General features: G+C 34.8%; 1 protein-coding gene across 1 annotated transcript in view; it reads right to left on the bottom strand.

Moving 5' to 3' along the window:
* ASCC3 (activating signal cointegrator 1 complex subunit 3) overlaps positions 1 to 13,179 on the bottom strand; it is a 336,073-nt gene that overhangs the window by 69,563 nt on the left and 253,331 nt on the right. The window contains exons 34-36 of the mRNA XM_019967310.2: positions 8,716 to 8,841; positions 2,904 to 3,015; positions 2,582 to 2,716 (exon numbers count right to left, since the gene is read on the bottom strand). Coding sequence (XP_019822869.2) covers positions 2,582 to 2,716; positions 2,904 to 3,015; positions 8,716 to 8,841 — 373 coding nt within the window. The remainder of the gene's footprint in view (positions 1 to 2,581; positions 2,717 to 2,903; positions 3,016 to 8,715; positions 8,842 to 13,179) is intronic.

Genomic DNA, 13,179 nt, shown 5'->3' with positions numbered 1-13,179 from the left:
GTGTACATATGGTTTTTAAACAAGAAATTAGCAAGCAAAAAAGCGGTACCTACAGATCTCCTTTTCCTACATTTGAGTCCTACACTCCTAATGCCCCAACATCCTCACTTAAAAAGAGGGCTCACTTAAATATTACAGACTTAGTTAGATACTACTGAGCAGAAGCTGAGAGTTTCCTGGATCAAATACCATAGGATGAAGACATTAGATCATTGTTGCTGTGGAAATCATTAAGGGGGCTTGCTGAACAATATCTATGTAAATATACTGTAGTTTACTTTAAATACATTTGCAGATGATTCGTTTTTCTTATTATTCACAAAAGAGTTGACTCTATTTTAATAAAGCTGTATCAGGAGATTAGCATAAGTCATTTTAGGCAGTGTGATACTGGAAAGAAAAAGGATGCTGAAAGGATGTGAACAGACCACTTGTTTTGATCAATGTCTTTTTATGTAAAAGACAAAAGAGAAAAATGATTGAATTCCCTTGGTACTATATACATTTGTGGGCTTCTGTAGTAGGTGGTTTGATCCCTGGATCAGGAAGATCTCCTGGAGGAGGGCATGTCAACCCACTCCAGTATTCTTGCCTGAAGAATCCCATAGAGAAATCTGGCAGGCTACAGTCCATGGGGTCGCAAACTGGTGGATACAACTGAAGCAACTAAGCAGGCATGCACAAATAGTGGGTGGAAGAGGATACAAAATGTAACAGGTATATGGTATTCACAGGAGGATACAGAATGTAACAGGTGTATGGTATTCACAAATCTTTACAAAAACAATATGCACCTAGTCTTAACATGATCTACTTTAGACCTCCCACCTCAGTATTTTCCACCTCACTCTGTGTGTGTGTGTGAGAGAGACATACACACACACACAGGAGAGGCAGAACAGGGTAGTGGTTAAGAACTTATACTAAGGTGCTAGACTGCGAACTACTCACCGGATGTGCAACCCTGGACAAGTTGGTTAATCCTTAAAACATGAATAATAATGGGATTTTATCAATATCAAATTAGTGACTGCTGTTAGGATTAAATGTTTGTCAATGTGAAGTTCTTAGAATAGTGTCTGGCACATGAAAAGTGTTATCTATTACTGTATGATCCCAAGCACTTTAAAATACTAAATTAGGCAAATACATTAATGTAGGTAAATATGAAAGAAACATTATATTCTTAAATCTAACAGATACTAGTTTAAGATGCTGGATGAAATTAATCATCATTTTACTGTCTTTCTCCTAATTTTGTTTTTATGAATCTGTCTAGAAAATGATAAAAACATCTCATTCTTAGAAATCTAAAAGAAATTCTTAATTAAAAAATATTCTTATCTCAGAAATGAGTTAATTTGACAAAATATAATTTTTTGATAGCTGTCTTGTATACTTAATCCTCCTCTCATTTCTATAGAGCAAACAATAGGAAACTGATTTATACAGGATCCATCCACCCATCCATCAATTCGTTAACAAATATTTTCTGACTCATTACATTGTATGTGGCCCTATAACACACACGAAAGCTATACACTAGTTTCTCAAAGGGAAAACACTGAAAAATTGGAAAATTGTGAGGATACTGATGCCTATTGAGAATGATAAAGCAATAGGAAAGGTAGGAAAAAAGCTAATAATAAGTGAACTACAGCAGACTCAGTGACTTTATAAGAGAAGGCCCTTAAAGACATTATAGTCCAAGGGGTCTTAATTTTTTTAAAAAGTACCAACATATCTGAGGGGTAAAATATAATATTTGCTGCTGCTGTTCAATCACTAAGTTCTGTCCAACTCTTTGTGGCCGCATGACCTGCAACATGCCAGATTTCCCTATCCTTCACTATCTCCTGGATCCCAATTAATATGCCAACAAAGTTTTATGGTAAATTATTATACATAAAGTCAACAAAGAAAAAAAATAATACATATATAATATGCAGGAAAGAAGTGAAGAAGATACTGCTAATAGTAATTTTAACTTCAATATTAAATTTAGTTCACAGCTTCCTGGCAAAAAAACCAAAATAAGCAGAGTATAATTTTTTACCATGTGATAAAGCTGACTGTATATTTTTTTCTTGGAAGGGGGGATGGGAGGAGTTAACTTTTCTGGCAATAATTCTAAGAGAACTTAATCAAGTGGATCCTTATGTTAAAAAACTTCAGCAATACCATGGATTCCATAGAATTCCTCAAAAAAGCAATAAGAAAAGCTTTCAACTATAATTCACAAAGCTTATTACAATGAAGGATAGGGTAATCACCTGGCTGCTGAGGACAGCCCAGTTTATAACTATTATCCCGGCTTAAATATTAATAGTGCCAGATTCCATTCTCAGGCTGACTCAAGTTTGGATGATAAATTACGTGGTCATCTTATCCATGGGGAATCTGGCCCAGTTATATTGCTTTGTAGTGATCTTTGACAGAGCAACGAACTTCATACAGTTTCTGCCAAATTTCAAGAGGAACTAGAAGGCAACAGTTTAAGACTCAAATTAAAAGAGAAGGTATAACACATACAAAATATAATCCCTTTATATTAAAAACAATGCAATAATATGAAACTCACACTTAGAATTGAAAGCAATTCTTCAGTCCCACATTCAGGTTTTAAACGCTCCTTGAACATTTTAACTGTTTGGTGCTTCAAATAGTAATAAGAGGCAATGCGGCCATATGTCAGAGGCTCAATGCTCCGATTATCCTATTTCAGAAGAAAGATAAAGTAATGTAAATAGAAAGCACAATAAATATGTTCATAATGTTAATAATTCATACTGCCCGTTGCTATCGCAACATTTCATTACAGTTTTTGACTATGGTTAGCAAAAGCCCTATTGTTAGAAAGCTGGGCAATCTTTTCAATTGGAATGTATATGACCCACTCGTACCTCTCCAATTTCAATACAATAGGAATGTTCCAATTCAACCAGAGACTTCTCAACCAGATTGGACAGAAACTTGTTCACAGAATCATGGCTCACATCACTCAAATTGTAGTAGCTAGAAAACAAGCAAGGTCATTATTTGTTTCAAAATATTTCCTATTAAAACTGTCACTTCAATTTCACTTTGTTCTTTTCAGAACTAAAAAAAAATCCATTTATAGCAAATCAAAGAAATAAAGCAACTGCAATTGTCATTTCTACCTTACAGATCAAAATCCTCATACTTGAGTTTATTGATACTGATAGAATGGCAATACATTCAAAATATAAAGGATAAGCAGATAAAATTCAGCAACACATTAAAAAGACACTAATTTTCCAGCATTAAAACTATTTCAGTTTATGCATCTACAGCAAACTAAATCTATGTACTAGATTCAGTAGCAGCAAGAAGCTTATTACATATAAACATATAATACCCTTTTATATGTAAAACTCATCTGGAGTAACATTAAAAAACTCAAATAACTATTGATTTGGATAGTAGATAAGTTCTTTTAGGAAATTTAGTCAACTGTTGTTCCCTTAAGGAATATTCTAAAGATTAGAAGGAACATCTTCAGGCTAACAAGCATTCTAACTATGCTTACCTATACAGAAAACATACAAGTTCAGCTCTATACACCTTCTACATAAAAACTTAAGGACATGCAATTCACCTTAATGCTCTTCCCTGTAACTCCAAGAGGTTTTTGGCAAATCCCTAAGATTACTAGGAATCTATGCCTGGGAAAAGATCCAAGAGGTGAGGGACCATCCCCACAGTCATGGCAGACCGCTAATTCCTGCTGGGTGAATCCTGTTCCCTAGTCAGCGTGGAGAATTACATGCCCTACCTCCATCCAAATCAAGGATACAAGCCTCAGAGAACAGACTGTCAATACTGAAACCCCAGCAAGAAGGTTTAACATCTGTACAGGACTAGGAAGGGGTCGCACAGAGTCGGACATGACTGAAGCGACTTAGCAGCAGAAGCCGCAGGAAGGGGGTAGTCAGAACCTGGGGAAGAAAGTGTTAACAATCTCAAATGGGAGAGGCCTTAAGGCCTGCCAAGTATGGTGATTTTCTTTCTTCCAAGGGAAATAGTTGGGGTCAATACTATAAAAATTTATTTAAAAACACAAAAAGCAGGATTTAAATCATGGCAGGATATATTTTCATTAGAAAGAGAAGTTAGCCCAAATGTTTAGGTACCCTCAAATTTGAGAGTTTCCATTGAGTATGGATTAATAATAGGTTATTTATTTAAATCATAGTTAAATGCTAAGGATTTTCTTATAAAAGAGAAATAGTTTAAATTTTAGTCTGTAGAGAAATTATTGCCTTTCCTGGAAAAGTTCTTTTCATAATCCCAAATGAAGCAATATTTTTCAATGAACAGATAAACACCAGCTAGATCAGTGCTGTTAATTTAACCAAAATGTAACCAGCCATATGTGAAGGTGAAAAACCAGCATTAGAAACTATTAGAAAATACTTCCTTTATTCTGAATTATGACTGAGAAGCATATAGTTAGAATAATTTATACTGCATTAGAGGTAAAAATAAAAATTCTGGACATTCAAGGTTCCATAAAAGAGACAGATCCCCAAAGCTGTTTCAAATTATTAACAATATTTTTTATCTTTTATATTTTTCCCAACAAATGAAATTTATCAGCCAGACTTTGTGCAATGCAAGCGCTGACTTTATATTTCACATTCTTTTGGCTTGCTAAGCCTATAAAATTTCCAATACTTTTGTCAGCTGTCTGGACTAATACAACATTGATAAAGTTGTATCTAACTGGACGAAAACTAGTGAAAATGTGTCCAGGACACTGAATAAGTAGTACTATTTGCAGAACACAAATCAAGCTATTCTTTATGCAATTAAAATTACAGAAAGAAGACATTGTGAAAAGAATATTACCATGAAAAATGAAAAGTCGTGATTCCATTTCATCTATAAGTTTATTAGGCTATTAGAAAACAAAAAAAATCTCATGGTTGCTGCTACAGATAATCACAGACATTCCCATATAAATATAACTGGAATGTCAACTTTACCATATTATGCTTTAATGAATTTTAATTTTAATTAATTTTTAATGAATTTGGTACACTTAAAAATAATACTTAAAACTATTAATGATAAAAACATCTCTAAAAATGATAGATTCTTTTTAAATTATTTATTTTATTCACTATTTTATGTATTTATAAGACATATTGTGATGGGCTAAAATCTCATCTGAAGTTTGTTTATTCAAATCTATTGGAAAATAGTTTAAACTACTTTGTGGCATTTATTCAGATAAAGTAGAGTCAGGATAAACATGTTTTAAACATTTACAATGAGTTGCAAAAAAAAATTCAAGTAAAATCATGACTCTGAGACTCCAACAAATTATCTAATGACTACAGTAAAATATTATTAATAATCTAACTTGCTAAAAACTAACAGCATTTTTGGAGCAGAATAACTTAAAAAGCTTCCATTGATAAATTTCTTAATATAGCTGTTCTTTTCCAATGTGCTCATCAACATTATTGACCTGCATAAGAGTAGAAATGAAAAACTCTATTTAAGTAATTGAACTGACATTCAATACATTCAGTATTGAAACTTTTGTCCTTACTACATCTGGGGGGTTATCAAGAATTTTCAAAATCCCTAAAATTGTTTTCTTCAGATATTCTGGCACATGTAAGTGATTAACTTTATTTTTTAAAAGTGACAACTTTAGAAACACAGTACTAGTTTAAATATTACATTGTTGAATATAATAGTAAAAACTTTTCTCCTATGTAGCCAACACAAATAGTAAAATGCATCTAGTTTTGCTAGTGATGACTTCACGGATCTATATCAAGTATTATTACTCTTTGTTAATATTTTTATTGAGAGTCTAAGGTTATATAAAAATTTTCATATCCATTTTTTAGATCCCATAAAATTTTGAGAATATATTCTGACACTTTTTTGTGAATAAATGATGGAGTTTATATTTATATAACCTTCATTAGTAGCATTATACGGCCTTTGCTTTTAACACGTGAACGTTCAGTAACCATGCAATTTCTAGCCTAAATAATTATAAGCATTTAGCTTGAAAATTACATATTAATTTTAACAATCACTTTACTAGCTTGAAAAAGCATGCAACTGCTAAGTAAAAAGGTTTGTTTTCATGTTGCACTTGCCACAGTAGAAAATTTATAATTTATTGGTTATTAAAGCAGAAATATTATACAACTGTTTAATTATGGATAAAGGATACAATGTAGTTTCATGCTCACTGCATTGAATCATCAAGTCATTATCTTCTCTCTGCTATAAACAGACAGCCTACCTTTTTTGTCAGCATGGTATTTCATTTATTTCACAGAGAAACCCAGTTTCACAATAATTGACTTGTCAGAGGCTGTAATTTACGAGGCTGAGCTCTGTAAGATTTCTCTATATTGGACTCAACCTGCACACAAGCAGGGTTGAATATTTACAATGCTGTTAACAGGTGCTGAGTTGTTTAATGATTCTAATAGCCAGAAGCGTACTGAGAAAGCCAGCGGGATCACAATTACAGGCTGTTTGAACACAACAATTACTAGTCCCCTGAGAGGTGTGAAAGTCAAAGGCAGTTTGATACTGACAGCATCCAGCACATGGGCTAGACAGGCTACTTCTATTAGCAGTCCACTGGGAAAAAGTTTAAACAAACCTCTCCCTATCATAAAATTTTACAAAGTTGATTACATTTAAAGGATCAAAAAGTAAAACAAGCTTAAAAAAATTAACTTTAAAAGATCTTATCAAAAGATAAACAAGAATACCTCACACGAAACCTTGTTATCTTTTTCAACCTTAAAAAGAATGAAAGTTTACCAGCTGAAAAAGAGAGATTTTATTGTAATGTAAAACATAGATAAAGTCACACCAAACAGTTTGGATTTAATGTGAATAGTGGCAGTCATTTCCTGTTTGGTTTATGTAAACCTGGCCAGAGATCTCGCTGGGAAATTTTTCATCAGTATAGAAATGCTGCTGCTATAACTGTCAGTACTGGGAAGTCATTTGTTACAGCACCATGCTTTTTTATGTTCAGATTATGCAGCAGTAATAATGACACAAATAATGGAAGTGGTTACAGGGACAGCTGAAACTACCACAACATTTTTTCCCCCTAGAAATATTTAGAAGCTTTCTCAGGGGAAAACAGAGAGTAAAATTGAACATACAAATTGAATCCAGAACTCAATTTGAAATATATTATATTTCATGATGCACCAATACATGTGTTTATATATAAACAAACTAATTTATACATATATCTGTATCTACATATATATTTAATCTTATAAATATATATCTTTATATGTATTTACATATATTTGCATATATACACACATGCATATCAAAACATAAAAATATACAAAGACATACAGAGAACAACCCAGGAACTGAAATCTTTCTCAACATAAATTTTATTTTGGGTGGTGGTATGGTGTGGACACTTTACAGTAATATGAATAAATGAAGAGGGTTGGAGAATTGGGACATATTTATTTATCTATATGTGACTGTATTTCAGGAGTGGTGCTTGCTCTTTCAATTTTTAAGTAAACTTCAGTTTCTCCTTGTCACACATACATGCACGCACACAAGTGTGTATACAAGCCCCTCCCACCCAAAGAAAAGTCAAATCTCAGTTTATGGCACTGAATGACATGAAGTATGAAGTATATATTAAATACATAATACAAGCTCTTCATTTGAGACAATGATTTTAGCCTTCTTAAAACTTTTACTAGAACTAAAAGTAAGTGGAAAAAGTGTACCAATTTCCTGTGCCTTTCTTTGCTCTGGCTTTGTGGATAGGGGCTTTTAACACAGACAACAATAAAAAGATACTAGGGCCAATTAGAAAGAAAAGTGCAGAGCATGACTATAGCAGATAAGTAAAATATGCAAATTGTTAACTTTATTTGGGCCCTTTCTCTTGATTTGAAATGTTAAAATTTTTTTTTAGTGATATTTAAAAAATAAATCTGAGAATTTCTACCTTTCAACAGGGAAGTTCAAATTATTTATAACATTTATGATTATAATTGGCCTTCTTTATGATATGAGAGATACTGTCAGTCCTCTGATCAAAAACGCAACAAAGGTTCTCATTTCACCCAGAATAGAAATCAAAGTTCTTACATGGGTGCCGAAGGCCTCATAAGACTAATAAGACCACTGACCACCCACCCACAATCCCCAACCTCATCTCCTACTACTCTCCACACCCCCCACTTATTCCACTTTAGCTATATCTTCTTCTTGCTGCACCTTCATCACACCAGACATGTCTGTCTTAGAACCTCTCCTGTCCCCCTGGCCTGAAATGCTGTTCACTAGATATTTATGTGGTCAACCTTCTCACCTCTTTCAAGTCTTTGTTCAAATGCCACCACTTATCCTATGTCTCCTAAGAAAACCATATCTACTTTCCATTTCCAAAACAATATATTTAATTTCTGACCAAGAAAGTGAGATTTGAGCAAAATTTTTAGATATGATTAATTCAGTTTTAGGCATGTTGAATTTGAAATGATGGTAGGAAGTCCATGTGGCAACATTCAGAAGGTTGGTGGAGAAATGAGACTATACTTAATGGAGAGCAGATGGAGTGAAATATTTTGGGTCTTCCACAGACAGGTGATATTTTAAATACAAAAAGGATCTTTAGAGAAGAACAACAAAGATAAATAATAGTCCTGTGCTTACCTGGGGTTCATGATAAGACGACGGAAAAAGTAAGTCCAGGTAATATAATCCATTGCATCTTGCTTAGATGTTATTGTACCACCAGCAATCTCTGCATTTAAATGGTCAGACAGCACTCCTAATAAACTACAGAGTGAATAAGACATGGGAAACATACATGAAAATTAAATGAAAAACACTTGAACACATAGTCAAGACTCAAATTTGATGTTCCAAGATATAGGACAAATGTGTTTCCTGTAATTTATATACTTTGTATATAATCTTGGCGAAATGAATTGCTAGGTGCAAATAAACACAGGCTGATAGGAAGGGAGCTAGTAACTTTTACAAGAAGAAGATGAGAGCCAACCTATGAGTAGACAAGAGACGACACACCTTGGAGAGCAGAATTTTCTTATAGGGCATTGGAGTAAGTACAGAATAATACTGAGGCAGATGGTAGAAGAGTTGGTAGGAAATAGGGGACAGTTATGTTGGAGCAAGGATATTCCCTTCATTAATTCAGTGAATATTAAGTTCAGCCATATAAGATAAATGTACTAGGTGGTGTGGAATATAGCGATGATCAGATGCACTGAAATATTGGCACAACAAAATGGTCATTTCAGTTTCTTATATAAAATACAAAAAAGGGAAGTAATGTCCAATAAAGGATAAAAACATGTAAATTATGATACATGGAACAATATGTAGTATTAAAAACAGCTTCCACAAGGATGTTTTTAAGGATATGAGGAAAAGGTCATAATAAACTGAATGAAAAAAAGTTGCCTTATTCCTCTCCAGTCATCAGTGGCAGAGTGTATATCCGTATAGCTAATTTGGAGGGCAATTTGGCAATGTCTATGTGAATAATCACTATGATCCAGCAATTTTACTTTTTCATTATCACCTGTTAGGGAAACATTCAAAAGTTAGGATAGGGAAGCAAAACCCTTCACTGCAGCAATATATATAAGAGAGAAAACTAGAAACTCTGAATGCCCATTAATAGAGAAGTTAATATATAACTTCTCTATATATATTTTGTAGAAGATAAAATATTACATCCAATGTGCACATTTAAATTTTTAATCCATTTTTTACTGAAGTATATATAGAAAAAAATTACATAAACTATATACATACAACTCAAGTAATATTCACAATGTGAACACATCTGTGTAACCAATGCCAAGATCAAGCATTCCTACTGTCCCAGAGGTCTTCTTTTTGTGTTTTTTAGTCACTCCTCTTGCTCAAAGACCTACAAGACCTTTTAGAACACACACCCAAAAAAGATGTCCTTTTCATTATAGGGGACTGGAATGCAAAAGTAGCAAGTCAAGAAACACCTGGAGTAACAGGCAAATTTGGCCTTGGAATACGGAATGAAGCAGGGCAAAGACTAATAGAGTTTTGCCAAGAAAATGCACTGGTCATAACAAACACCCTCTTCCAACAACACAAGAGAAGATTCTGTACATGGACATCACCAGATGGTCAACACCAAAATCAGACTGATTATATTCTTTGCAGCCAAAGATGGAGAAGCTCTATACAGTCAGCAAAAACAAGACCGGGAGCTGACTGTGGCTCAGATCATGAACTCCTTATTGCCAAATTCAGACTGAAATTGAAAGTAGGGAAAACCACTAGACCATTCAGGTATGACCTAATTCAAATCCCATATGATTACTCAGTGGAAGTGAGAAATAGATTTAAGGGCCTAGATCTGATAGATAGAGTGCCTGATGAACTATGGACTGAGGTTCGTAGCATTGTACAGGAGACAGGGATCAAGACCATCCCCGTGGAAAAGAAATGCAAAAAAGCAAAACGGCTGTCTGGGGAGGCCTTACAAATAGCTGTGAAAAGAAGAGAAGCAAAAAGCAAAGGAGAAAAGGAAAGATACAAGCATCTGAATGCAGAGTTCCAAAGAATAGCAAGAAGAGATAAAGCCTTCCTCAGTGATCAATGCAAAGAAATAGAGGAAAACAACAGAATGGGAAAGACTAGAGATCTCTTCAAGAAAATTAGAGATACCAAGGGAACATTTCATGCAAAGATGGGCTCGATAAAGGACAGAAATGGTATGGACCTAACAGAAGCAGAAGATATTAAGAAGAGATGGCAAGAATACACAGAAGAACTGTACAAAAAAGATCTTCACGACCCAGATAATCACAATGGTGTGATCACTGACCTAGAGCCAGACATCCTGGAATGTGAAGTCAAGTGGGCCTTAGAAAGCATCACTACGAACAAAGCTAGGGGAGGTGATGGAATTCCAGTTGAGCTATTTCAAATCCTGAAAGATGATGCTGTGAAAGTGCTGCACTCAGTATGCCAGCAAATTTGGAGAACTCAGCAGTGGCCACAGGACGGGAAAAGGTCAGTTTTCACTGCAATCCCAAAGAAAGACAATGCCAAAGAATGCTCAAACTACCACACAATTGCACTCATCTCACACGCTAGTAAAGTAATCCTCAAAATTCTCCAAGCCAGGCTTTAGCAATATGTGAACCGTGAACTTCCTGATGTTCAAGCTGGTTTTAGAAAAGGCAGAGGAACCAGAGATCAAATTGCCAACATCTGCTGGATCATGGAAAAAGCAAGAGAGTTCCAGACAAACATCTATTTCTACTTTATTGACTATGCCAAAGCCTTTGACTGTGTGGATCACAATAAATTGTGGAAAATTCTGAAAGAGATGGGAATACCAGACCACCTGATCTGCCTCTTGAGAAATTTGTATGCAGGTCAGGAAGCAACAGTTAGAACTGAACATGGAACAACAGACTGGTTCCAAATAGGAAAAGGAGTACATAAAGGCTGTATATTGTCACCCTGCTTATTTAACAGATGCAGAGTACATCATGAGAAATGCTGGACTGGAAGAAACACAAGCTGGAATCAAGATTGCCGAGAGAAATATTAATCACCTCAGATATGCAGATGACACCACCCTTATGGCAGAAAGTGAAGAGGAACTAAAAAGCCTCTTGATGAAAGTGAAAGAGGAGAGTGAAAAAGTTGGCTTAAAGCTCAACATTCAGAAAACTAAGATCATGGCATCCGGTCCCATCACTTCATGGGAAATAGATGGGGAAACAGTGGAAACAGTGTCAGACTTTATTTTTTGGGGCTCCAAAATCACTGCAGATGGTGACTACAGCCATGAAATTAAAAGACGCTTACTCCTTGGAAGGAAAGTTATGACCAACCTAGAGAGAATATTCAAAAGCAGAGACATTACTTTGCCAACAAAGGTTCGTCTAGTCAAGGCTATGGTTTTTCCAGTGGTCATGTGTGGATGTGAGAGTTGGACTGTGAAGAAGGCTGAGTGCTGAAGAATTGATGCTTTTGAACTATGGTGTTGGAGAAGACTCTTGAGAGTCCCTTGGACTGCAAGGAGATCCAACCAGTCCATTCTGAAGGAGATCAGCCCTGGGATTTCTTTGGAAGGAATGATGCTAAAGCTGAAACTCCAGTACTTTGGCTACCTCATGCGAAGAGTTGAGTCATTGGAAAAGACTCTGATGCTGGGAGGGATTGGGGGCAGGAGGAGAAGGGGACGACAGAGGATGAGATGGCTGGATGGCATCACTGACTCGATGGACGTGAGTCTGAGTGAACTCCGGGAGTTGGTGATGGACAGGGAGGCCTGGCCTGCTGCGATTCATGGGGTCGCAAAGAGTTGGACACGACTGAGCGACTGAACTGAACTGAACTTGCTCAAAAAGTATTTTCACTTTTCTTTTCTTTACCTTAATGTACTGGCTTAGGTCTCTAGCACAATGCTTAATTACTGGCAGTGGTGAAAGCAATATCCCTGTATAATTTTCTGTCTCTAAGAGAAAGCATTTAATATTGAACCCTTGATTATGGTATCTGAGGTAGATTTTTAGTAGATACTCTATCAGATTAAGAACATTTCCCTGTATATTTGTTGGCTAACAATTCTTATTATGAATGGGTGTGGAATTTCATCAAACAGTTTTTAAAATATCTGAGATAATCATATAATTTTTCTCATGTTTTTCCTGCTAATACAGTGAATTATATTCATGTATTTTCAAGTAATAAGCCTTTGCACTTATATTGTAATTAGATGTAATATGTTATCTTTCTATACATTACTAGATTTGATTTGAAGTTTTATATAGGATTTCTACATTTATATTCATGAGAGACACAGCTCTGTTACCTTCCCTTCTGCTAAATTTATCAGGTTTTGGTATTAAGGTTATTCTAATCTCATAAAGTAAGTTGGCCAATATTCCTATCTTTTCTACTATTATAGAGCAGAAAAGAGTTCATGTTCAATTTCTTCCTTAAATGCTGTAAAGAATTCACTAGTGAAATGTTTGGATCAGAAAATTTCTTTGTGGAATGATTTTAAATTTCAGATATAATTGCTTTGATAGACTATTTAAATTTTCTATTTCTTTTTGTGTCAGTTTTAGTAAGCTTTTTTAA

This window comes from Bos indicus, chromosome 9 (genome assembly GCF_029378745.1).
Source record: "Bos indicus isolate NIAB-ARS_2022 breed Sahiwal x Tharparkar chromosome 9, NIAB-ARS_B.indTharparkar_mat_pri_1.0, whole genome shotgun sequence".
Classification (NCBI taxonomy): Eukaryota; Metazoa; Chordata; class Mammalia; order Artiodactyla; family Bovidae; genus Bos; species Bos indicus.
Note: the sequence above shows the minus strand (reverse complement) of the source record. Positions and strands in the feature narration are given on the sequence as shown.